The sequence below is a fragment of the Cheilinus undulatus genome, linkage group 19, assembly GCF_018320785.1.
Source record: "Cheilinus undulatus linkage group 19, ASM1832078v1, whole genome shotgun sequence".
NCBI classification, from domain to species: domain Eukaryota; kingdom Metazoa; phylum Chordata; class Actinopteri; order Labriformes; family Labridae; genus Cheilinus; species Cheilinus undulatus.
The window spans coordinates 6,980,021-7,007,187 of record NC_054883.1 but is presented as its reverse complement, the minus strand read 5'-3'; the positions used below and the strand labels follow the sequence as shown (position 1 = coordinate 7,007,187).

The 27,167-nt window shown below is 39.7% G+C and overlaps 1 protein-coding gene across 17 annotated transcripts in view; it reads left to right on the top strand.

Annotated features, from left to right (window-relative positions):
* Positions 1-27,167, top strand: part of scrib (scribble planar cell polarity protein) — a 101,395-nt gene that overhangs the window by 45,644 nt on the left and 28,584 nt on the right. For 12 of the 17 annotated variants that reach the window (XM_041813911.1, XM_041813913.1, XM_041813909.1 and 9 more), the window contains exons 3-28: positions 784-862; positions 1,411-1,500; positions 4,481-4,537; positions 4,863-4,926; positions 5,830-5,904; positions 5,993-6,137; positions 8,144-8,262; positions 8,396-8,595; positions 9,025-9,191; positions 10,801-10,928; positions 11,014-11,136; positions 11,336-11,515; positions 11,598-11,966; positions 13,498-13,560; positions 17,933-18,022; positions 18,114-18,191; positions 18,276-18,593; positions 20,041-20,121; positions 22,865-23,113; positions 23,563-23,673; positions 24,139-24,315; positions 24,404-24,520; positions 24,671-24,859; positions 25,529-25,648; positions 26,119-26,175; positions 26,731-26,787. In XM_041813911.1, coding sequence (XP_041669845.1) covers positions 784-862; positions 1,411-1,500; positions 4,481-4,537; positions 4,863-4,926; positions 5,830-5,904; positions 5,993-6,137; positions 8,144-8,262; positions 8,396-8,595; positions 9,025-9,191; positions 10,801-10,928; positions 11,014-11,136; positions 11,336-11,515; positions 11,598-11,966; positions 13,498-13,560; positions 17,933-18,022; positions 18,114-18,191; positions 18,276-18,593; positions 20,041-20,121; positions 22,865-23,113; positions 23,563-23,673; positions 24,139-24,315; positions 24,404-24,520; positions 24,671-24,859; positions 25,529-25,648; positions 26,119-26,175; positions 26,731-26,787 — 3,503 coding nt within the window. The remainder of the gene's footprint in view (positions 1-783; positions 863-1,410; positions 1,501-4,480; positions 4,538-4,862; positions 4,927-5,829; positions 5,905-5,992; positions 6,138-8,143; positions 8,263-8,395; positions 8,596-9,024; positions 9,192-10,800; positions 10,929-11,013; positions 11,137-11,335; positions 11,516-11,597; positions 11,967-13,497; positions 13,561-17,932; positions 18,023-18,113; positions 18,192-18,275; positions 18,594-20,040; positions 20,122-22,864; positions 23,114-23,562; positions 23,674-24,138; positions 24,316-24,403; positions 24,521-24,670; positions 24,860-25,528; positions 25,649-26,118; positions 26,176-26,730; positions 26,788-27,167) is intronic. The other 5 variants (XM_041813914.1, XM_041813912.1, XM_041813899.1 and 2 more) reach the window with 3 other exon arrangements.

Here is a 27,167-nt window from a genome sequence, read left to right as displayed (position 1 = left end):
GTTCTCTGACTCATCTTTTATTATTTCAGTTAAATCCACATTAAACAGAAACAGAGGTAAAAAGGGCAAACAGTTCTGACATCAAAGAATATTTGATGGTGTAATATGAATACCTTTCTGTATTATTTTGTATAATCTTGAATCATAGTATAACTTCTGAGTTGTAAACTCTCAGTGCACTTTTCATATGGAAATATGTCTTGGTCATGAGGAAGAACATTAATAAATTGTATGTTAAGAGTATAAAAGTATGCTTTCATTTTATGAGCCAAAACTCGATCATATATCTTCTGGCAACAGAGTGGGGTTTTTAATAAGTACAGAACAATTCCCTAAGCTGCATTATTTGTCATCTAACTTTTGATTTTTGTTGTCTTGATATTCCAGATACCTCTCTCTATTGTCTTTGTTTGACCCTCCCTTCATCCTATCACAGTATCAGTATCATAAAACAACTGAAAAAAATCCATATGCAGAGATGAGGGTGCAGTTAGCTCAGTTAAGACTTGGATTAAGTTCAGTTGCTAAACCTTGTGTGATGCTTGCTAGACTGGTTAAATTGAGACTGAGGTAATAGTAAACTCTGACCTCTCTAGTTCAACTCCCATCTCATTTTCCCCTTCTTTTACTCTTGAACATCTGGTTGTGATCACAAGTAACTTAAAATGATTCGCGCCATCGAATATGCCCCCACACATGTGCACGCATGCACACTCACACACTCTACATCTGTGTCACCATGGTGCTCACTCCTGTCTGCCCCACCTCCACTTCTCTCCGCAGACATTCCTGAGATCCCCGAGAGCATCAAGTTCTGCAGGGCCTTGGAGATTGCAGACTTCAGTGGAAACCCTCTGTCCAGGTAAACCCATCATCGCTATGAGAAAAACCATTATATTTAAAGGAAGAGAAGCAGTACAGCATAATGCAAAGAAACAAAGCATCATGCATTATACAGTGTTTAAAATATATTTTTGTTGTAAAGCTGCAGTAATTTTAATTTTTGATGCTTTGTTTGATGCTTATTTGTGACTCCTACTACTTTAAATCATTCAGAAGTTATATAACAATACACAGATCATCATGCTTTGTTCAACTGTTGACTTTATTTATAAACAAGCATATTTACCCTAACATGGATACTTTTATTCGTTATATCCTATTGCAAGTAGTTGTTGAACTTCTCTTTGATAAATACTTGCTCTCTTCCAACATCATCAATCAGTTGTTTCTTTTTGAACATTTTAACTTCAATGTAATCACTCCAGCGTAAGTACTATTAAGAGCTTTGATGCTAAATAGAAAAACACACATTAAAGGTCTTTCAAATTGTGTTTGTGAGTCATGTGATCCCATACAACAAAGCCCTAAAAATCTCTCTCCACTGTTTTCCTCTGTTTTCTGCTTCAGATTGCCAGATGGTTTCACTCAGCTCAGAGCGCTGGCTCACTTGGCACTCAACAACGTGTCCTTACAGACGTTGCCCAACGACATTGGAAAGTACGTACACAAATGAACAATGGCTCTTGGTTTTGAAAAATTATAATAATTCATGTTTTATTCTCTTTAAAAGTAAAAGATACTGTTGCCATGTCGTCATTAAGGCTGTGACGATTTTATATTTAATGTTAGTGTTAAACTCCTAAATATGGATGATGTAAGCTGTGTCATGTTTTATGGTTAATGTCTTCTTGATTGAAATTGGGCATGGTTACCATTTGATCACAAGCATTTCAGACTATAAAATGCTTCTTGTCCTGTTTTTTTTTTGTTTGTTTTGCAGAAATGGAGGGTATGCACTGAGGTCACAATAAGCACACAACATGACTGCTTAGCTGGGCTGAGTGGTAGAACATTCAGACAAAACATTTTCTGCTCAATGGGGAACAGACAGACTAATATCCGCATAAATTGGGGATATTTGGTCTCAACAAAGATCCATTATGTTTCCTAAAGACACAGTGGACCGTTGACATTCATATGTGATCATAGATGGAGTTTCCTAACATTACATGGACCTGATTTGAAGTTCACAAAGCAGTCTAAAGGCACACATCAGTCCGGTTTATCAGTGATGGATGTGAAACTGAAGTTTATTCTTTAGATCAGTTGTTTGTATGTCAGTGATTCTTTTACTTCAGCTAATCTGTATAAAGATCACTCTGTTTGTTAAATCAGCTCAAAAAATTTGGGGTGTAGCCTATTTTAAGTAAGATGGTTCAAATTGAACACAAATTAAACTAATTTTCTTCATGTGACAAATTCACACAGTGCTGCTTTCAACATTCATATTAGGGCTGTGTCCGAAATCACTCCCTTTTCACTATATAGTGAATATGCCATTTTGTAGTGGTGTCTGAATTCTGAGTGAGCATTGTTATTCACTGTATAGTGCACTCATTCCATCCCACAGTGCATTTTGAAAAGTAGTGAACAACCGATGCTCACTAGCCCAGCAATGATTACCATCATGCATAGCGGTTGCTGCTCTAAAACATAACGAATGAATGAAAGAAGCACAGAACACATATGAAAACTTTATCTAATACTTTTTTGTTTGTTAGTTTTAACCAAATCTGTAAGAAAATGTTAAGGGTTTAAAACGGAGTAACTCTGAGGATTACAAGACATGAGACCATCATTTTATGCAAACATAAGTTACATTTTTGTGTATAAAGACACAAGTTTTTGTATCTATTAGTGTTTTTATTTTTGGGGGGAAAATACATCACATTTAGTATCAGTTTTAGGTGAAATTCTACCATTAATTATGATCCTCAGCCATTGTCATGGAAATCTACAAGCCATTATTGCTCGAACGTTTTAACTGTGAGACGGTGATGACGTCATTGCCCGCGGTCGGAGTAGAGTCCAAAATCATTTTTGTGTTTTGTAGTTGAGTCCACTATATAGTCCACTATATGCTGCTCACTATATAGTGGATAGGGAGTAGGAAATGAGTGAGTAGTTTCAGACACAGCATATGTCATATAAAATGCTCTAGCTAGTCAGATACGCTACGTCCACATCATTGAACATTCACTGAAATAACTCCAGTATTTATTGTTAATTTACAGAGGCTATTTTATTTAATTTTTGGTAAATATTGATGGACTTGACAGTTTTTAGTCTTATCCATATTAAAGCAACCATGTTAATCAGACTTGCAGGATTATACTGTATGTCTCTTTATCAAAATTTGATGCCTGTCACCTTAGATGTTGTTTTACTGTGTGGTTGATCTGTTGGAATCAAAGGTCCTAATTTTCCTGTCCTTCCTTTGGGAATGTACAATATTATTGGTATGATATCGGTATCTACAGATATTGGCTTTAAAAGTGAATTATCATATTGTCAGATATGAACAATTCTGCCTGTATCAACAAGTAATATTTTGATATTTTGGCTATGAAAGTCTGCTTATATCAGCTGTATATAAAAGCTGCATAAAAAATAAGTTAGTGTAGTTTCAGGCTGGACCAACAGACCTGTATTAGCTGAAGTATTTTTCTTTGTTCATCATTATTGCTTACACTTTACAGTGTGTTATAAGGGCTGAAATTTTAAGTCTGAACTACATTTCAGTATTGATATCAATATTGGTATGGCTAAAATCAGTTTGTAGATTTTGACAGATTTTGACATATTTTGTAGATCCAATATTGTGCATCCATACCTTTAATGTAAAAACAAGAGGAAGAAGAATTGAGTATGGTTCAGACTATACTCAACACTAACTAAATGCGTGTGGTTGCTACTGTAGCACCACAGCTTTATCTTGTATCTTTGACTTACTGTTAGAGCTAAAAACAGTTCTATTAACATATTCCATCAGTTGATGATCTGTAATGACCCCAGTGAACATTATCTAGGTGACTTCCCAGCTAAAATAAAGCCATTTACTGCTCATTTCTCATTCATTTCTGTCACAAGTACAAACTTTATGTCACACAGTGGCTACAAAGGCAGAGGCTTGCACTGCCTGTGACATCACATGCATACTCTCTGTAGACACTTGTAAAGCAATCTAAAATGTAAATAGATATAAAAGCTGATGTAGGGAGAAGTATTTAATTCAGCCCTATTGTTGAAAGGGCTACTTGAGAAGCAAGTGAAGCATGTCGTTCATGTCTAGATTGTTATATTAAGCCATTATGCTGCTCCTTGATGCCACTGTGGAGGATGTACACTCATTCAGATCCTTGTTACATGAGAACACTGAGCAGGTTTTAAAGTGTGAGTGTGATTCCGTTGCCCAGTGGGTTTGGAGGCAGCTGGTCTCTGGGCTCTGGGCCACTGCTGGCCTCACACAGATGGAAGAGCCCCTCACCATGCCAGGCGGCCCAGATGAACAGACCTGCCATCTGACTAACAAACCTGCCTCTCCTCTCCCCCTCTCTTACGCCCCCATCCTCTCTCCTCAACACTGCCAACTCCTTCTCCTCTTTCTCTTTCACTCACCACTGCTCCTTTTTTTCAGCCTGGCCAACCTGGTGACGTTGGAGCTCAGGGAGAACCTGCTGAAGTCTCTGCCCACGTAAGTGTCAGCTCCCTTCAGTGCACACATGCAAAGTCTGGATTGCTCGTGTTATATCTGTATAAGTTATAAATAGCACACGTTGTCAATGTAAGGTGTCAACAAGGCCATAATTTATAAAAAATTCTAATGCTGCTACATTCTTTAACAAAAGGAAACACAGTTAAACATGACAGAAGCATTTGTACACGTGGAAGGATGTAGGTTTAAAACATTCTTTGCATATGTCAGTTCTTGTGAATGAATGGTATGTCTCTGCTCTTTGGTCCCACGAAGCGCATACTCGTATGACTAACTACATGTGCTCTTTTGTTTGTGTATTCAGGTCGCTTTCTTTCCTAGTGAAACTGGAACAGCTGGACCTTGGCAGTAATGAACTGGAACTTTTGGTAAAGCAGCAATTTATCTCCTTTAACACTATAATAAACAGATGATGATTCATTTTAAAGCTGAGTAACAGTTATCTGTGTCTTATTTTCACCACTACACATCAAGCAGCATGTATCTCAAGTATCATTTTCACATTCCCAACACAGCAATTGTGATCTTAAACCCATATTTACCTTAAAAAGCACCGCAGAGCCGGTCTGTCACACCTGAGGCTGTGCATGCACTGTACCTCACAGTGGTAACACCCACCTGTCTCAACAGGCTTGTGTAAACAATGTCTCATGACCTGACAAGGGTGGAGGCTGATCAGTTGACATAATGACAAAACCCTGCCTTCCTGCCTGCGTTCTCCGTAATTTCACCTATCATTTAGGCTTTTATTTGAATTAATTTGACAGAGTGCAAACCCAGGATAAAATAATACATGTTCACTGAATCTTCGACCAAGCTCACTTAGAAGTACAGCAAATAATGGATCCAGAAAAGAAAAACAAATGTATCAAATATCCTCTTTTTTAAGTGTTTGGCAGATGCAAATATAAAAAAGCCAAATAAATCAATTTAGATCTAAGATTAAGTTTGAATGAACCGTTTTATTCTTGCTGAAGTCACACTGAAAATCACAAAGAAAAGCTAGAATCAAATTTCCACATGCTGACATTTAAATTTGAAATGCTTTTAATCAACCATTTCATCTGCAGTATATTAGAGGCACATGATTTTTGCCTGCAGCTGCTGCCCAAAGCCCTCTGATGCTTTTCAAAAAAAGCAGATTTCAGTACACTGTCTGTGTTTATGAGAACATGCAGTCTCTGATTTTGCACCTCTAACACTCAAAAAAATAGTCAGTATTTAGGTAACAATAAACTGATCCTATGTGCTCTCTCCTTTGAACCTCTTAGCCTGACACTCTTGGTGCTCTCCCCAACCTGCGGGAGCTATGGCTGGACCGTAACCAGCTGACCTCATTACCACCAGTGAGTGAAGTTAAACAAAAATTACGTCTTTCCTTTGCTTTTTTCCTTTGAAAGTTATACATATTTTATTGTATGTGTGTGCGTGTAGGAGCTTGGAAACCTCCGGAGACTAGTGTGTCTGGATGTGTCGGAGAATCATCTAGACGAGCTCCCATCAGAGCTGAACGGTCTCCTGGCTCTTACTGACCTGCTGCTCACACAAAATCAGCTGGATGTCATCCCAGACAGTATAGGTAAGAATCACACATGAAAGAAAGGGAGACAGAAAAGAGAGACAAGGAGATCTGGACCAAAGACAGGGTTAGGTTAAGGTAACAATGAAATGTTAAAAGTAAAAACTAGGAACAGATTATACTACAACACTGCAAAATGATTTATGGTGTTGAAATGATCAGGGTAACAAGGTTTCGATAGAGTATTTAACTGGCCAGTGCACAGCCTAATTGGCTCAAGGTGTTATAGCTAAAGTTTAATACAGCCCCCTGTTTGCATTTATATCTTTTAGTTTGTTCCAAATTGCATACAACTGTTAGTATACTTAACTGTATGGTACACAGCACTTATCTCAGCAGGGTAGTGTCCTAGATCACATACTGGGGTCTTGCACACTGGAAGTGACGCCGGCTCAGTCACTAACAGATGTTAGCTGATTATCATTGAACTTCGACAGCTATATTCATCCACTGTTAGATAAATTTGTAGCTAAAAATGCAGAACTGAAATGTCTACAAATTCAACAAAAATGTTATTTATATGTTTGTTAAAATCTTAAAATTGTCTTACATTTTTCGAACAGAAAAAAATCTTAATTTTTATAGTTGTAGCGGTACATGACTTCTTATTAGGGCTGCCATCGGCTCTCCCGTACCACCAGACCTTCCCAAAAAGAAAATAAGCTTATTTTGCCTTAAATGCTTTATACTTGATTGAAATGTGTTGCCTTTGCTAGTAGCATGTTAACTAGCTAGCAGATGCTTACATAACTAGCATGCTAGAGCTAATGGTTCCAAATCCATTATGTCACCAGTATGGCGTTCATTGAGGGTGTGTACTGTCCATTGATCCACACTCTTTTCTTGGATGGTTTTGTGCACCAATAGAGCACAAAATTTAGTATTTTTCTCATTGTGAACGCTCTTTTTTTATTTAGGCAAAATATTAAGTATTTAGTACAGAAGCATGTGATTTGCAACACCATTGTGTGTTGTTTTGAATTGGCATTTCCACAGTGTTGTTCAGAAAAATAAGAGCTTAAGTCCTTAAATGGGAGGCTCAAGATGAATTTATGTTAGTTATGTCTGAAATAACTGAAAATGGATGATAAACAAATGACACAGCTATCTTCTTTTCCTTCTAACCTTTCATAGTTTCAGCTGTGCACATGGAATTTTTATGTATTCATTAATTAATGTTAATATGTTTAAGTGTTCCTCAGCATGAGATGAAAATAAGTCAAGTGTCAGATATGAAAGAAGACCAGCTTTAATTCTTAGAATTTAATGCACCATATTGTCCTTGTGCTGCTTGTTAACGTTGCTCAATTTAGGGTGTTTTTCAATATCCAGTTAAGCAGCGGGCAACCTAAAGTTGTCGAAGATTTTGATACCTAAATACTTTCTCGTACCATATGTTTTATAATGATACAACTCCACTGCCTTATTTATCTGTAGTATTGAAAAGTACAAAGCGTTAGAATAGCTATTTGTGACTCAGGTGTCAGAGAAATTAATCCATTAAAAATTGCAAGCAACTTCCTACTGACAGTCTAAACTGGACAAATACAATAGTGTCAACATTTTTGTGCAGCTGTGCGACAGTGTGCAGGAGTTTTTCTACAATTTTTTGATTGAAAACAAGAAATTATCCATATTGGGAGCCTGGGACTCGAATGTTTAGTTGCTTTTTTATTAAAAAAGCCATTAATATAAATTAGTTTGATTTTCACCAGAATGACACTGAGGTTCAAAATCCTAGTATTATGACAATCTCAGAGCAGACCCACAGCATGTAGGACCCTTTACCCCTTTACTGCCACACCACAACAGCACTGCCCTCTACTGGAATAATGATGCCAGTGAAGAGTTGCATACATCACTGTAAAGCCCCTACTTCTCCCTTTTTTGAATCATTTATTTAGGGTTAGGAATTGATATATTTGTTTTAAAAAATCGTACTGTTCATGTTTAAGTTCACAAAAAGGTGTGCTGTTTGGTTATATGTTTTTGTGTTTTGTGTTTAGGCTGCCTGAAACAGCTTTCAATCCTGAAGGTGGACCAGAACAGACTGACCCATCTCACTGACTCCATAGGAGAGTGCGAAAACCTCACAGAACTCGTTCTGACAGAGAACCTTTTACAGGTATGCAGGGAGATATAAACCACTTATGGCATCCCTTTTACTGTCTGTTAATATCTATGTCCATTTAACAGCTATTAAGCTCCATTATGACTTTTACTGATTTATTAATGGCTTCTTTCTCACTACATTAAAGTCACTTCCTCGCTCGCTGGGCAAGCTGAAGAAGCTGACCAACCTGAATGTAGACCGCAACCGCTTAGGCAGTGTGCCCAAAGAGCTGGGCGGCTGTGCCAGCCTCAATGTCCTCTCACTCAGAGACAACCGGCTGGGCAAACTGCCTGCTGAACTCGCAGATGCCACTGATCTTCATGTGCTGGATGTGGCTGGAAACAGGTAACAGCACTTAACACCCCACACTGTAAATACAAAACAGCAGCTTTTCTTGCTAAGGCTAAGAACAACTCGAATGTCTTTGCTGGCTTTAGCAAACATTCTACAGAGACTCAAGGGTCGTAGGGATGGTAGGGCATGGTTATGAGAATAAAGTATCAGAAATCTTAAGATCACACATCTTTGTTATGGTGTGACAGTTATTCTGGAGGAGCTGAGTTGTAAGTGGAACAGTATGACTGTGGGATAAATTGGGTTAGTCCTGGGCACATGGTGTATGAATGTAACCGTCAACATCAGATTAAAGAGGTCTGACTTAGACTCTTACTATTGACAGTTCAGAAATAAGTGGTACCCAGGGGATGACTTTGCTTTTGGTGTTGAAAAATAAATGTTTTGAATCAGCTTAATCTTCTTTCTACTTTTGTCCAGATTACAAAACCTGCCTTTTGCCCTGACAAACCTCAACCTGAAGGCCATGTGGCTCGCAGAAAACCAGTCACAGCCGATGCTCAAGTTCCAGACGGAGGATGATGAGCGCACAGGAGAGAAGGTGCTGACGTGCTACTTACTGCCCCAGCAGCCCTCTCCAAGCCTTGGTGAGTAGCATTTATTAATGCAACATGAGTTTTTTTATTGGTTTGAATTTGATATTTACCATATATATATATGGAAGAAGACTTTAAAGTCTATGCTGTGCTTTTATTTTGAAGGATCTGTCTCCATCTCTGTGTTCTTAGAAATCTTTTTTTCATCCCAAGTCCAAACTACTTTTCACTGAAAACATTTGGCTATGGTTAAGAAATTAAAAAAAATGTATGTCCCATTTTGTTATTAAGGAGATAGTAGTGGATCCTGATGCTTGACCAGTTGAGAACCGCTTGTCTAAATCATATAAATAGGTGTCACAGAAGTCCATAGTAGACTGGATTTTCCTAACATAGTCTTTTTTTTTTTTTTTTTTTTTTTTTTTTTTTTTAAACAAAATTCAATGCTTTTATCAGTTATTCTGAATATTTTCGTTAATGAACCACTTCATTCGGTACACCTATTCAACTACTCTTGCATACAAATATCTCATTGGTCAATCACATGGCAGCAACCAATACATTCAGGCACATAGACATGGTCAAGGGACTCTGCTTGGTTCAATCCAAGCGTGTAGGTGATTTTAGTAATTTGAACATGCCATGGTTGGTGCTGGTGTGGCAGGCTTTTAAGTTCTTTGCTCTAAATTCTGACCCTAATTTTCCAGTGTTTCAGCAGAATGTAAATCTTATCAGACCAGAAAACATTTTTTCAGTATTCTGTTGTCCACTTCTGGTGAGCCCCATGTGAATTGTAGCCTCACTTTCTTGTTCTTAGCTGACAGGAGTGGCAACTAGTGCATTTTTTGCTGCTGTAGCCCATCTGCTTTAAGGTTAAATTTCAGAGATGCTCTTCTGCATTTCTCTGTTGTAATTAGTGAGTATTGAAGTTATTGTTGCCTTCCTTAGAGCTCAAACCAGTCCAGACCATTCTCTGTAAACCCTTGAGATGGCTGTGTGAGAAATTCTCTGTAGATCAGCAGTCTTTGAAATACTCAGACCAGCTTGTCCGGAACCAACAACCATGGCATTTTGAAAGTCACTTAAATCACCCTTTTTCCGCATTCTGATGCTTAGTCTGAACTTTCAGTAGATCATCTTGACCACGTCAACATGCTTAAATGCAGTGGTTGCTGCCATGTGACCGGCTGATTATTTGCATTCATGAGCAGCTGAACAGGTATATATAAGAAAAGGGTTGGTAAATGTACATCCTCTAAATCACAAACTTTTTGTAAGTTAAATGTCAATTTAATTAACTGGAAGCAACAACCTTTCATATGTGGGCATTATTATCCTGGCTACTTTCCTGTTTTGTCATTGATTCTGTTGATGTCAGTATGATAACTTTTATTATTCCCTTATTATGTCTCTGTGCAGGATGATTAGTTTAGATATTTTTATGCAATGTATAGAACAGAGAAGTTTACATTGTGTGTTCAACTATGTTTGCGTTGCCTCCGCTTTTTTTCCTTAGAGCAAGTGAGTGACTCTTGTACAAGCATTAAAACTGTCGCTCTTGATATTGAAGAAAACAATTAAAATCTAATTCGAAACAACGTTTTTATCTGTAAGCTCAGTCTGACATCTTATTGTCCTCTGCACTTCACTTTCCCCACAGAGAACTTGCTGCAGAACAGTGTGGATGACAGCTGGACAGACAGCAACCTGAACCGAGTGTCAGTCATTCAGTTCCAGGAGGAGATCAAGCCGGAGGAGGATGACGACGAGGCTGCTGCTGAGCGCAGAGTGAGGAAACATAACAGCATGGTGCAGTGATATGTATATATTGTGAGAAAACTGTGTTTTTTAAAATAGTTTTTGTGTGTTTCAGGGTCTTCAGCGAAGAGCCACGCCACATCCCAGTGAGCTTAAGGTGATGAAGAAAGTGATTGAGGAGAGGAGGAATGAAGCTTACACATCAAGACCAGATGGAGAAGATTTCCATGATCCACATGTAAATATATCCTACTGTGTTATGATTGTCATCTAAGTTTGCTTACGCTAATTCTGATTTTGAGATTTAATGTAGCAATATGTCTGCCTCACTACTGTAGGAGTTATTTAAAATGATATTGAAATGTTGATTCAAGTTTGTATCATTATTCAGTCATGCAGTTAATAATAAATAATCAAACTGATGGTTCTGATTAAAGGAGAAGAGACTCAGTGATCTGTCCAATCAGAGCCATGACTCCCAGGTGTCTAACAGCACACTGTCAGCCACTTCCCATGAGGAAAGACAAAATGTGACTTTGCAGAAGGAGGACCTAGTGGATGGCCACTCCCCTCAGGAAGAGGAAGAGCTGGATGAGATGGAGGTGGAGTACATCGAGGTGAGCATTTATTCATCACATTTGGGTTCCTGAGTTATCGCTCTTTTAATTAACTTCAGTCTGTTTCATCTCTTTTCTACAGCCCACTGTGCACTTTGCAGAAGAGCCCATCATCAGAGGAGGGGAAGAGGACGAGGAAGAGGATGGGGAAGAAGGTGAGAGGAGTGATGAGGAGGACGAGAGGCCTGTTGTTCCTGCTGAAAAGCAGCGTCTGATCAGAAAAGACACACCACACTACAAAAAGCACTTCAAAATCACCAAGCTGCCCAAGCCTGAGGCTGTGGCTGCACTGCTGCAGGGCTTCAGCCCCGAAGGCCTCAACTCTTCAACCCAGACTGCAGAGGACGGGCAGGATGAGGAGGACGACCAGGACATGTGCACGCCGCAGCACCATCGCAGGTTGGAGGAGGTTGAGGAGAGCCGGCACCCGAGTAACTCCAGTCAAGTAAAGGTAAAGTGGAAATTCAAGCTGCTGTACAGGGCAAGGAAGACACAAGGATGATAAAAAGTGGAAAACAGCATTTAAATGACTATTATCGTACACATATTTTGTGAGAGGCATACAGAATGCAAAACATAACACCACATCACCTAACTTATGCGTTTTATTTCCTATTCACATCACAACAATATATTTGAATTGAATATATTTTCTGCTTGCTCACTGCCTCTATGTAAGCACTTTATACTGTATGCATAGAGTGCCCTTAGCACCTTGAAAGTTGCATTAAGTTTGGAATTGGCTGCCAGCTCTTCTGAAAGATGCTGCACTGCATGCAGGGTCAATGTGCAAATGAGGACATCTACCCTCGAGCGTTAAATCAAGTGGAGTGGTTCTTTAGGAGCAAGATTTTTCTTTGCTCCTTCCCAACGATGACGGGTACTTTACCAAATCCCTGTAACACTTCTAAATAATGACATCACTTCAACACTTAACAACAAATATATGTCTAAATTTTAATACACTTTAGGATATATTAGCATTCAAAACCCTGTCTTTCCACATGAGAAAGCTTCCTTAACTTTGCACAAATAACACACCAAAGATAATCTCTTGATTTTAAACAACACAAGCAGCTGCAGGCCTTTCTTTGCAACAACACCGGCCATGTTCAGCACTAAATTCTCACCATATTCTGCTGATTTAATCGAATAATGACACTTTCACAATATGCTCTGTAACATTGTGCGTGTATGCCTGTTTGTATGAATGAACCGAGTGAAATCTATGTCCACACTGCTCATGAAAAGTGACCGGCCTCAGTGATCATCAGCATCTTGGGAGACTGAAATAATTTGATCTATCATGCTGATTTTAACACTGTGATCAGACACCATCACCTCACTGAATCTGTTGTGTGAGTATATGAATGAAGTTATGTGTGTCGACTGACAAAAGACCAACCAGAACTTTTACTGGCAGAGCTGAAAAGTAAGATTCAAGGAGCTTTATTTATGTTGTATCAAGTGTTAACAAGTTTTCAAGATGCTTTATATAAGTCAGAGTAAAGAAGACAAGATTCTCCTGTAAAATATATATTTTAAAACTTACTTTTGCAATCATTCTTTAACCATGACTTTAAAATCTTTTAAAATGTTCTTTACACAAACTAGTCCCTTTGTCCAAATGTAAACTTACTGCTGGAAGAGTTTGCTTTCTGTGGTGTGGAGTCTGGGAGCTTTTGCCTTCTCTTGTTCGCTCTCTCTGCACTGCGCTGCAGCTCAGCTCCTGGGTCTTGTCTTTCTGTCTCTGCCTGTATTTGCTTCTGGTGGCTGGGGAGTGTATGCAGGATTTCTTCTGCTTCTTGGTTGTCCGTCCCAGTGGGAGCCGGACAACGTGCAAGCAGACGGATGAGTGCTGGGTGTGTTTGGTGAAGTATACAGAAGGTATGTGAGATTAAACGAAAAAAGTGTGCATGTGAGCATATTTTAATTTTGGCCTGACTAATCCGCATGCCTCTCGCTGGTTCCTGTCCTAACAGGGGGTGTCATTTGATCAAGTCAATAATCTGCTGATTGAACCTGCTCGAATTGAGGAGGAAGAGGTCTGTACATACTCTTTCCCGTCCATTCTGTCTCTCCGTCTCCCTCACTCACCCACTCGTTCATCCACTTGTGATCAAGGGTAGAAATAGTACACACAGAAACCCGTAGTTAATCGAATCCAATCATTAGGGAACCCCCTAACCTAACTCATCAATAAGAATGAGCAGTGTGGCAGGACCTGGATGCAGAAAGGAAAGATCCAATTTCTTTTTTTTGTTTGTTTGTTTTATTATAGCAGTTCTTAAAACTCTTAGTGGTCAGTGAAACTCTGCATTCTAGTTTCATAAATGTGATGTTTTGATCACAACTTGGGAAATGACTTGCTATCCAGACCTTGACAAACAGTGAAATTTATTTATCTTATAAGCTTCAGTAAACAGGGTCAGTATCCTACAGATTTAAACATACAAGATCATTTCATGATTAACTCTCAAGTGCCTGACCTTTCAGTTTGTGGAACTACTTTTCCAGGAATCTGAAGTTCATTAGCCTTTGCTTTCTGAATTTTCTCCACAATTCAAAGACCATAGAGGATCAGGAATATCAGTACCCTGGCATATGATAAAGAAAAGACATTATTAACCCTCAAAGGTAAATTCTTTTTTCTTCACTCTTTTGTTAATACATAAGCCAAGACATGAATCTGCGTTTATGAAGAGAGAAACAAACTGTCATTTCACCAGCAAACAGTCACATTTTTATACTTTTGGCCTGTACAGGGACTTCATCATTTCAGGCCTGCATTGCCTGAAGTCCAAAGCCTAAATTTCCCCAACTTTTGGAAAGTACAGCTATCCCATCAGGGCAGCTTTGTGGAACTAAATATTATTGATTAATCAGGCAGATGTGACAGTTGTACCACATTTGAATATTTCAGGCAGACGTTTTTTTTGTCATCCACTGTTTTCTCTAGATGCTGCCAGTTAAAACCTGTCAGTATGACTTCCTGTTCTTCATCAGGTCCTGCCACACTCCATCGCTGCTTCTTTACTTTTCCTCTGCTTCTGCTGCTTCGCTCCTTTCCATTTCCTGTTCTCGTTGTGTTGCCTTGCGATTAATGGGCAGGCCAAACTTTGAAAGGGCAAAGCCTGCTTCACAAACTTCCTCCAGGTGTACGTTTTGGAGTGAACGGGTACCTCAACAGTCATCCAGACAAGGAACTCAGCACTAATGAAGATGAATGAAGATCTCCTCTCAGTCATCCTACTATAAATGTTGAATTCAATGTTGTCTAACTACAGTGCATTTGGAAAGTATTCACAGTGCTTCACATTTTGTTATGTTACAGCCTTGTTCCAAAATGGATTGAATTCATTATTTACCTCAAAATTCTACACACAATACCCCCACATTGACAGAAGTTAGTTTGAAACTTTTGCAAATGTATTAAAAATAATAAACCAAAAATATAACATGTACATCTTTGGCAGCATTTACAGCCTCATTTTTTTTATAGAATGATGCTACAAACTTGCCACACCTATTTTTGGGCAGTTTCTCCCATTCTTGTTTGCAGGACCTCCCAAGTTCTATCAGGTTGGACGGGGAGTGTCAGGGCACAGCTGTGTGCTTCGCCCCAGTCCAAGGTCCAGAGCGCTCTGTACAGGTTATCATCAGGGATGGCTTTGTATATTGCTGCATTCATCTTTCCCTTGCCCCTGACTTGTCTCCCAGTTCCTGCTGCCGAAAAACACCCCACAGCATGATGCTGCCACCATGCTTTGCTGTAGGGATGGTATTGGCCAGGTGATGAGCGGTGCCTGGTTTCCTCCAAAGATGGTGGTTGGCATTCAGGCCAAAGAGTTCAGTCTTTGTTTCATCAGACCAGATAATTTTGTTTCTCATGGTCTGAGAGTCCTTCAGTTGCCTTTTGGCAAACTCCAGGTGGGCTGTCATGTGCCTTTTACTGAGGAGTGGCTTCTGTCCTGCCTCTTTACCATACGGGCCTGATTGGTGGAATGCTGCAGAAATGGATGTCCCTCTGGAAGGTTCTCCTCTCTCTACAGAGCAACGTTGGAGCTCTGTCAGAAGGACCATCAAGTTCTTGGTCACCTCCCTGACTAAGGCCCTTCTCCCCCGATTGCTCAGATTGGCCAGGCGGCCAGCCCTGGGAAGAGTCCTGGTGGTTCCAAACTTCTTCCATTTTCGGACGATAAAGGCCACTGTGCTAACTGGAACCTTCAGTGCTGCAGACATTGGATCCAGTTTGGAGAAAGGTTGTAACATAACAAAATATGGAAAAGTGAAGTGCCATGAATACTGCCCAGATGCACTGAATATAGCTGCATGTGGCAGTCATGAAATGCATGTTAATTGTAAATGATGATCTTGTATGTAGGTTAGAAATTTTTGTCTTATGGTATATGAATTGAATCTATGATGTTGCTTTTGAAAAAACCTTAAAATTCAAGTTTAATTTTGCTAGTGATGTAGCCTCTGCCAGTGAAGTTCTTGTGAACGTTTTTTTATTAATCTGTTTTGTTTGCATAACAAATAGTTCATGTCCTGGGACATGTACACTCAAGGTCCAGAACATGGTCCACTCTGTGATCATAACATTTCAACTTTTTCTTCCACTTTTCCATTATTCATCTCTATTCTTACCATCTTTGCATGGCTTGCATCAAACACAACAAATATATAATCTATTTGGAGAGGAAATGGGACCTAATGTTACCTCACTTTGTTTCAAGTCCCTTCTCAGATACATTCACAAAACATTATGTTCAAAGTTAAGTTTATGTGCATCAATGGAAAAGAAGGCCAGAGATATACTTGCTTTAAACTGTGTGTTTGTATACATGTTATGATGCCCTGCATCACCTGTGTCAGTTTTGGTTTGTTGACTGTGCACAGCCCCAGAAACAAGTGCATTGTGTTTTCAAAATGCAGTATGTGGCCTGTAGGGGCAGCATAGAGGCAGAGGGCACAGTCCCCCTAAAAATCAGACACCTCCCCCCTCCCTTTCAGAGAATGTGTGCTGAAACAAGCTGTTCTCAGATTTTCCTCTCATGATGTCATGTGGGGAGTTGGCACCACCCCCAGGTTTGGTTGGCCCTCCCCACTTGGAAGAATGTTCCATCGTCCTGATCTGGATCAGGAGAGCCACTTCTGTTTTCTGAGAGGGGTGTAGTCAGGGGCAGAGTCAGACAGCTCATTAACATTTAAAGCTACAGACACAGAAACAGCTCGTTCTGTGCAGGGCTGAAACAGGGGGGTTTTTAGACCAATACTGGAGTGTTTTTTTAGCAACAAACTTCACAGGCATGTTTTGTGGACCTCTAAGACCAATATTAAGTTGTCTTAAAGGGCTACAATATGTTACCTTTAAGAAGTCAAGATAAAAAAAAAAGCCCACAAAACTAAATGGAAACAAGTTAGGATTTGTTACATCTGTGCATTGAGTAAAATTCTGCAGAAACAGAGTAAGGATGGGGCAGACGGGTTGTTCTGTTCACCAGTCATTGCTGCTCATTTGAAATTTCTATTGATTCTTCTTATTCTATTTCTTTTTACACAGAATTAATATAATATTGATCTCCTAAAGCGCTACCATAACTGCAGTTTACATCCTGCATATTCTGTAACTGCATATAGTCTGAGCTTCTTGTTGTGCCCTCGAGAGGTATCCCACAGTATCTTCTAATGCATTGGTTCTTAGCTAGTAGGTCAGGACCCACAAGTGTGTTGCAAAGTCAATTTCAGTGGGTCACCAATGTAAGCTTGCAAAAATTGTGGAAAAACTATAATATGCTTTTATTTGGAAAGATATGTCTTCATCTTTGTTCTGTTATGAAAACATTTGGTTATGCCTGAAAATTTTCAGGAATTTGTGTCAGGATTTGTCATTAAGGAGGTGGTGGTGGGTTCTGACACCAGACCAGGTGTGAATAACTGCTCTAATGTATAGCTTAGTCTGTGAACAGTCCAGTTCATGATGCAGTAGGTTATGTAAATAGACCCAAGGTTAAAAAGCAAGCATATCTCTAGCCTAATAAAGTTTGCATTTTTCCATCTTATGTCTGAAGTCTACTGTCAGATAAACGGAAACTGCCTGATAATTTAGTTGCAGCCTTGTTTTTTACTTTGTACTTCTCGATATACTAAAAGGTAAAACTCTGGGCACAATTCATTCAATTTCCACTTTAACTGACATTAGGCTCCGGGCAAGTAAAGTCACCAAACTTCAAGCATGGTATCAGGATGCTGTTGTTATAAATCTGACTCCCTCCTCTGGCAGAAAGAGGAAGGCAACCCATGACCTGTTGAATAAACAACATTATGGGCTTGCCTCCCTCCCAGTCTGTCTGAGCTGAGTGGTCTTTAAAGTAGTTTCCTTGTTGTGCTGACTCACACTTCATCAACTTGCAGCATCACCTGACTATCCAGAGACAAACAGGTGGCCTTGGTATCAGCATCGCCGGAGGGAAGGGATCAACACCTTATAAAGGAGATGATGAGGTATGATGTTTAGATGGAGTTAGGTTTGGTTCAAATAAGCAGAAGCTATTGATTAGAAACGATTTGTTTATCTTTGTGTGTATGTCTGTAGGGAATCTTCATCTCCAGAGTATCTGAGGAGGGTCCTGCTGCCAGAGCAGGGGTCAAAGTGGGAGACAAACTTTTAGAGGTAGAGGGTTTTCTTTGAAATGTAAGTCTTCAGTCATGCTTTCCTCTGCACAAATAATTTATGTTCTTTTTCTGGCGGTTTTAGGTGAATGGAGTTGACCTTCATGAAGCAGAACACCACACAGCAGTGGAAGCCCTCCGTAGCTCCGGTGCAACAGTTTCCATGACGGTGCTTCGGGAGCGAATGGTGGAGCCAGAGAATGCCATCACCACCACGCCACTGAGGCCAGAGGATGACTACTTTCCCCGGGAGAGGCGGAGCAGCGGCCTTGCATTCAACTTAGAGGCGACACCAAGCGGGCCTCATCAGCGGCTCTCCACCTGCCTGATCAGAAATGACAAAGGGCTTGGGTTCAGCATTGCAGGGGGTAAAGGCTCTACGCCGTACCGCACGGGAGACACGGTAAGATCTAAATGTATCTTACAATTACAGATTTTATGACACATTTTATATTGTTTTATGTTCTGTGTTTAAAACATATTTATATCCAATTGTGATTGATAAATCAAGTTATGTTTTTGATTTATGGTTGATGAAAAATTTAACTACATCTTGTTTAACCACCATGAATGCTCACTAACAACTACACATTTTTCGTATAAATGCCAAAAATGAAAAGGCGATAATTTGTCAGGTTTCAAAATTTAATGTTTTGTGTTGCATGAGAGAATACCTTTGATTGAAGCTTAAGCAAAGCTCTTGGTTTCGGCATTTGCAGATTGATAATTTTTCAGATGTTGTATAATTCTTTTTAAAATCAGAAGTACAATTAAATAAGCATGGGCTCAGTAACGCAGTATGAAAAGTTTCCTCAAGTTCTGTTTTTACCTTTTGAAAATCTAGTTGTTATTTTTCTTTTGAAACTGAAAATAGTTATATAAATCAACTGCACTTAACACTTAACAGCAGGCACAGTCTTGAGTTTGGGAAGTCACAAAGTGTTAGCAGGAACTGTCTTTTAACAGCGTCTATTCTAGCAGCAGCGTTTACAGTCGTCACCAGGGAGACAGAGATATGAATAGCCAGACTTGACACCCGATAGTTGCTGTAATTGGACGGGGTGAGCTGCGTATTTGGGCCAGCGCGACACTGCATTGCTACTCATGCAGCTCACCAGGCCCACAAAGAGGAAAGGACTCATAAACGTGTGAATTAGGCAGCTGACTGTAAGTCTTGCCTCTCTTTCAAAAAGCTGTATGAAATGATGCAGTGACTTGGCTGGTTGGTAGCTGAGTTGAGGAGGAGGTGCAGTAGGCTTTACTCCTGCTTGTGTTTACAAATTTTGTGATGGAGGAGGAGTTGTTCAATGAGGTAACAGAAATGTTGTTTTTCCTGAGCAGGGGAACAGTTTGTCTCAAGGGTCAGGATTTTTATAGGCTGATTATGCTGTCATGTGTCTTAATGATCAAGTTCTAATGCATGTATGGGTTTATCTAATTATGTGTACAACTCAATGTCACACTTTGTTAGCAGCCAATTTCTCAGGAACACAAAAATATATTGTGCCAGAAGTACTGATTTTTTTTTAGATCAACATTAATAGCAATCAAACCCTGACCTGTAACCCTCCTTTAAGACAGCTCACATTGACAACAACTGATTTATTGCGGCCTGATGCACCAGTTTACCTCCAACTCTGACCCTCTAATCTGACACACACAGAGGGAGACAGTGAAGATTTATGGAGTAATTCCTTCTTCCTAAAGCATTTTAAGTTGCACTTTATTGAAAACAAGTCTTTTACCCACAGCTTGGATTAAAAACTCTTACAATCACATAGTAAAGCTGTTTAATTTTTCCACAGTTAAATATCAAATGTTTGCTAATGTGTCTTGTCTGTGTATTTTAGGGAATCTACATCTCTCGCATTGCAGACGGTGGAGCAGCACATAGAGACAGCACACTGCGTGTAGGCGACAGAGTTATCTCTGTGAGTATGAGTCATTTATCCCATCATATCCATATGGGCATCATAGTACTCAGTGCGATCAGATCAGGGTTTCCTTTACAAACTCTCATTGATTTGAGAATAGGACAGTCATTATAAGGTTTATAAAAAATATTTTGAACACAGTATATCCTGACAAAAACTGAACTGATGATGAACTCCATGTTAATCTAATCTTATTCACCTTATTACTAGTCCCATTATATATAATGTGAATTATGGGTGTAACTTCAGGTATTACAGGGTGTTTTTTATAGTAATGAGATGCTAATCCTGATAATTAGAGCTATTCATAGATTAAAATGTAGGAACGTCATCTGTTACACATCAAACAGGATTATGTTACTACTACTCTGCTGCAATATCAAGAAATGGTCTCAGATAGGGTAAATAAGTATGTTCAGCTTAATAAACTTAGCCCAAAAGTAAGGAAATTTGTGTTAGGTACATTATTTCTTGGCAATAAATCTTATACTGTTGGAAAGACTGTTTATTTCCCTTTTAAATGGTGCCACATTTATAAGGATCATGCATTTGTAGGATGAGCAGCAGAGCTGAGTATGTGGGTTACACCCATGAAAAATGTGCCAAATCTTCTCTGCCAATGCCAAACAGCTTATTTTGCTGTTGACTCTTGTTAGGTGTTTAGTGGATTGGATGATTGAAGTTCGAAGAAACAAGACATTGGCAATTTATTCAGTTAACAAACAGGAGCCTCAGTGGGGTGTGGAAGAACCATACACAGCCACAACAGCCTGGCAGTAAAAGTGTAGTAAAGTAAAATAAAATATGAGTAGAAATTTATCAATAGAACTAAAAATGAAAAGAGATGCATGAAAAGGACTGGGCAAGAAAAAGGGGTTGTTATGCAAAAAAATTAAGTTACAGCAGGGACTGTTGAGTGGTCATCAGTGTAACTCTGTATCTGTATTTTCATAGTTTAAAGGACAATTTTGTTTTGTAAAGGAGGAGGGAAACCGCTTCATAAACTTTAAAGCAGACGTAGAGTCCAGTCAGAGCCGTAACATTTGAACCACAAATAAGTCCGTCTCTTAATGTGTTTTTATTCATGTCCATGGTTCATTTGTTCACCTCTTCAGGGCAGTAAGTTTCAGGAAGTATAGCATAACTTACAGCTGAGCTTACTACAACATTTAGCTGGATGGTTGATTTTAAAAATCAAATAACTGCTGTTGTTGGTTAGTCACTATGGTTAGCCTCAGAAAAATGCATTTGTTCAACAGAATTATTACATTCCTGCTGTATCACCAGAAGTTCCATCCACATTCGTATCAGCAGTAGAGCCCGCAGGAGTAAGGTGGATAATATGTAAAGGAAATACTTGTGCCTGTAATGTTTTCTGCAACATTTTTTCTATTTTAATTTCTAAGTGTTCAAGCACTGCAATCAACGCTCAAGTCTAGACCTAATGAATGTAAAATAGATCAAACTAACAAAAATAACTTAACAGACCTAACACCCATCATCACTTCAGCATCTGAGATTGAAACTAACAGTCCTTTGACTAATCTCTCCTTATATGCTAACTCTGTAGCTCTATGTGTATTAATGGATGATGTTTCTGCATGACCTCCAAATGCTTTATTATTTCTCCTTTAAGCTTGTCTTTTTCAGCATACAAGTAGATGTCGCATGTTTGTATATTCAGTCACTTCTGTGCACACATTCTCATCAAACACAGTGACCTTGAACTGACTGATGATGGTTGATTTTGATGCTTCCTGAGGTTCCTTTTCCAGTATGCTGACTGTGAAGCTGCACTTTTTCCTGCTTTCTGATCAATCCTCCGCTTTTTTCTGAGATTTCTCTCCTTTTTCCCTGCAGCAGTTATCTTTAGCTGTTTACTTCTATTTATATGCAGGCTGCCTCTTTCTCTCTCTTTCTCACATCCGCATGATTACTAATGCGTTAAATGCATTTCCTTGACTGCTTGGTGGTGGCTCTGGTGTTGGGGTGGAGTGGGCTGAGGCTGTGGTCTTGCTGTCAAGTAAACGTGTTACTACGACAGCAGGTGCGGCAGCACATCAGCTGGTGGTAAGAGCTGGTACTGTCGGGTCAGTGCTGACCTCTGCTTATCACTTTAGAGAGAAAAGTTTATTAGATTGTGCATGCCTGTCAATAAAACCCTAAGCTTAAACCTAGATTAGTAGAGCTAATGATAAAGTCACTCTGGTACATCTGTCTCTGTCTCTGAATCCCCCTATTTGCCTTTGTTGACTTAAGATCAAACTTTCAGAGGAAAACATCTTCCAATTGTGTTTTAAGTAAATAAAGGCAAGAGTGGGAGGACTAGGGGAAGTCAACCTGATAACATGACTATAGCATGGATAGAGAGCTTCATTTGAAACACAAGCAGTAATGAGCCATCTATGGAAATTTGACTTCATTGGATAGAATAGCTTCTCTGCTCAAAGCCCTTTCCCAGCTTAAGTTGCCTGCAGCAGAAACCCACTGTTCTCCTTGCTCTCTTTTCCTCTGCTTGTTCCTGTTGCTCTGTTCAGGTGTTTGGTTCTTCTTCTAAATAACAGCACTCACTTTGATTGACTCACAACCATTCTCTGAATTTAATACCAAATAGAGGATACTGGTGACGGCATGCCGTTTCTAGCATGTATCTGTTTTTCAACCTTCATCGTGGCTCATTGTCATTGGGAGCGTCTTGGTGGGCTGACACCCTCCGTGGTTGGTTTTACTGTCGATCCAGATCAATGGTGTAGACATGACAGAGGCCAGGCATGACCAGGCAGTAGCGCTCCTTACCGGCACCTCCCCCACCATCGCCCTCGTGGTAGAGCGAGACCCGAAAGCTCCAGGGGGCTCTCCAGGTCAATCCCGGGCACGTGCCCACTCCCCTCCACCCCCAGAGCCCTCAGACTCACCCGACCAGGACGAGGAAGGCCTCTCCCTTCACGGAAACCACCTGGGCCAAATGGAAGACGAGTATCCCATCGAGGTAAAGCCTCTTCAGAGAAACATTAGCACTTTAAGATGCTCTAAAGCTTTTTAGTTTTGTTAGCTGGTGCTGTAGACGCCTCATTACAGCCATTCAGCGTTAATGTTTGTTTATTTGGCCCTGGCCTTATCCTTAATGCTGTCCAGTTCCAGAGAAGATGGTGCATGGTATGAAGGCTTGATTAAATAATGCAGTGGTGTAGACTGTAGCCGGGTAATAACAGCTGTATCAGCCCTGCTGTCTAATGCAAAGATACCGCTGTTATCTTAATAGAGCTTAATGTAAAAAGAGATTTGTACTTATGTGCATGCTGTAAGTTGATCCTTGTTTAGATGTAGACATGGCTGTTTTCCGATGTTTATGTGATGAAGTTTATTAAATTTAGGCATTAAATCTCAAATCTCAGAATCTCAAATTTTGATTTTTTTTTTTTTTTTTTATCCTAACAGGAAGTGACCCTGGTGAAGTCAGGTGGCCCTCTAGGTCTGAGCATTGTGGGTGGCAGCGATCATGCCAGTCATCCATTTGGTATCAATGAGCCTGGAGTGTTTATATCAAAGGTAAAACTATGAAACGGTTTAAAGTGAGGCTGTTAAAATAATCATTATCTAGATTTTTTTGATGATGTGTTTTTAAAATGATAGTCTGTTTTTAATGGCAGATATTATTGAACACTGCAGAATCTTTAAAAAAATCAGGTCTTAGTAGTATTTTTAACGAAGGATGCCATGAGCACAGTTTATAGCACCAGTATGTTGGCAACTTATTATGCTGACATGTTAATTTATTTGTGCTTTTTGGACAATGTGCAGATTTTTCCTGTAGTTTCATGGTAATTAAAATTAGAAATTACCCAATATTAGATACTTTACTCTTATATTTTTGTTGGAGTGGTCCTGAAATAGGTGTTGATATTGTTTGATTTTTATTGTAGTCATATTTATGTCGCATGACTCGTCTAGATAACAACTTCTTTCTTAAAAAAACTTTTGTGTCTCTCTTTTCACTACCTGCCTTGTCCTCAGGTGATTCCTCATGGTCTTGCCTGGCAAAGTGGCCTGCGAGTGGGGGACAGAATACTAGAGGTAAACGCCATCGACCTGCGTCACGCCACACACCAGGAAGCCGTGCGAGCCCTGCTGGCTAACAAACAGGAGATCAGGATGTTGGTACGGAGGGATCCTTCACCGCCTGGGATGCAGGTGAGACTCTAAATTGAAACAGATTGTACAATAATGCATACATTCTCAGCTCATCCCACCTGATGAGCTGTGTTGGTGTTATTTTTAGGAAATTGTGATCCAAAAGCAACCAGGGGAGAAGCTCGGCATCAGCATACGTGGAGGAGCAAAGGGTCATGCAGGAAACCCTTTTGATCCAACAGATGAAGGCATCTTCATCTCAAAGGTGCTGAAACTATCCTTTACACATTTGTTGCTATAAGAACAAAAATTTAAGAGTAAGGAACAAGATGACACTCACTGTTTTAACTATGCACCCGGATACCAACTGCAGCTAGTTTCAGTCTTAAACTTATCCACATGTGATTTCAAACAGGTGAGTTCTACCGGAGCAGCAGCAAGAGACAGCAGACTGCAGGTGGGCATGCGTATCTTGGAGGTGAACAACCACAGCCTGCTGGGGATGACGCACACGGAGGCGGTGCGAGTACTCAGAGCTGTAGGAGACTCTCTGAGCATGTTGGTGTGTGACGGCTTCGACCCACGGAAAGTGGCTGCTGTTGAGGTGAGACATCAAGAGCAGCATAATCTAGACCAAAAAACTCCAAGTTGTAGAAACAATATATGCTTAATATATTAAAAATGTGTAGGAATGGCCTTAAATGCCTTCACAAAGATTTAAAACACAATTTCAGATAAAAATATAACATTTGGTCTATTTTATACTGGCTAAAAATGTTCCCAACGTCCATGGAAAAGAAGAACAGTGAGGACAAAAGACAGTGTTTTAGTACAAGATTCAGTGATGATAATAAGAATTCCTAAGTACATGAAATTAACTTTCAGATTATGAAAAGTGAAGCAGTCATCTCTGCTAAGGGATGCACTTTCTATGCCTGTTTAGGGTAACAGAACCACACCTTTTATTTGTATTAAGTGTAATTTCTGTGTTACCTCAAGTTCATAAAATATTGTTGTTTTCAATGTTTTTTTTTATGTGCTGGACTAAATTATATTACAGGTTAGATGAAATTATATTCCAGACCTTTACAGAAGGAAATTTTGTCAATCCAGACCTTGGAGAATTTTAATTGATGACCGCTGTCATAAGTGATTAATGCTTTTATAGATGAGTTAGGCCTTAATGGATGCTTTATTACTACTTTAATTGTGTGATTGTTATAACTTGTTCCTAAATGTAATTTTTAGAAATCTGTTTCTGCTCCATTTCCAGGCGTCTCCTGGCATCATAGCCAACCCATTTGCGACAGGCATCGTCCGTAAGAACAGTATGGAGAGCATCTCTTCAATCGACCGAGACCTGAGCCCAGAGGAGATAGATATCATGCAGAAGGTACAGCACAGATCACACATTGTAATTCTGATATACGACAATCATACATGGAGGCCCTGGGATAACAGGAACTGTTGGGCTAGTTTGGTAACAGTAGTGGTCAAGTCAGCATCCTGAATCAGATGTTTTTGTTCAGAGCGACACTTTGCTTCCACAGCAGTTTGGTGTCAGCAGGTGGAATTTTTAACAACAGCAGAGTTTGACTCACTCCAGCCCTGAACACCACACATACCCATCTTTTCACTTCAGCACACAGAAAGCGCCAGCACAGTTGTTTATTTTGTCCAGATTAGCTTTTGGGAGACTGCCCGTACTAGAGGAATGTCAGGGGGCTTGTTGGTCCGCTTGTTTCTGTTTTTCGGATGCATACTTTGAGTGTTTTTTTGTCGTGCGATCTCTGTCAGATCAGGCAGTGCTACCCTAAAGATCAACAGGATGAATTGTAAGCATTTATTTAATCTTTTCTGCAGGAGTCTGAAATGGTGAGGGAAACATCACAGTGGGAGCGAGAAGAGATGGAGAAAGTGGTATGTGAAACTGAAAGTCCATTACATTATGGGGGGCTAGAGGTTGATGTCAAATAAGTAGATAGATTGGCTCGCTGCGGGCAAGAGATTTGAAGTTTATCTCCGTCATAGCTCAGAAAAAAGTCAGAGTGGAGTCTTTCAGTCAGAAGCTCAGGTTCGTTTGTTATCGGCCGAATGAAGCTTCTCCTCCTCACACCGTGTGGGTATTGTGTTTGAAACAGCTATTCCTGCAATGTCCCACCTTGCATGCTTTTTCTGGTCCCATAGCTAATGAATAGAATACTTTCTAATGTGTGCAAACTATCCTTTCTTTCCCTTTTGTTTTTTCTCTCCTCTCTCCTTTACCTTTGGTGTGTTTGGTGTGATAAAAAAAATCATCCAATCATCCCATCTCCATACCATCCACCCCACTCTTGTTTTTCTCCACCTCACCCCCTCTAACACTGGTTTCCTCTTCTGAAAACCCTCCATCTTAACCTCTCATTGCATCACTGTGTGCCTGTGTGTGGTTGGGTGAACTCTCCTCTTCCTCCTCCTCTTCCTCTCATGGTGAAGGAGCGTATGCGTTTGGAGCGCGAGGAGGCAACTCGCCTGCTAGAAGAGGAGACTGAGGTGAGATACTCCTCATCAGCAGCTCCGGAGACAAACTTTCAGTCGGTACAAATGGGACTCATAAAAACACAGCACTTTTTTATCCAAATATTGCCTTTTATTTTTTATCGTTGGCATTTATTCTCAGGAAAAATAATCCTGAGTTTAGTCAAGTTACTCACAGGCTCACTGGTAGATGTTTGTACAGTGTAGATAGTTGCAGTAAGGCATCTTGTTGCATATTATAAAGATAATAGGTGAGCATTAATGTCAGAGTAAGATCAAACCTTTATGTCTAAAATCTGTGATAGTGAAGCTCATATATATCATGTTGGATATTTGGAATTTAAACCCCACATCTGTAAGTTTGCAGAGGTTAATCAAATATTTTACTATTAACA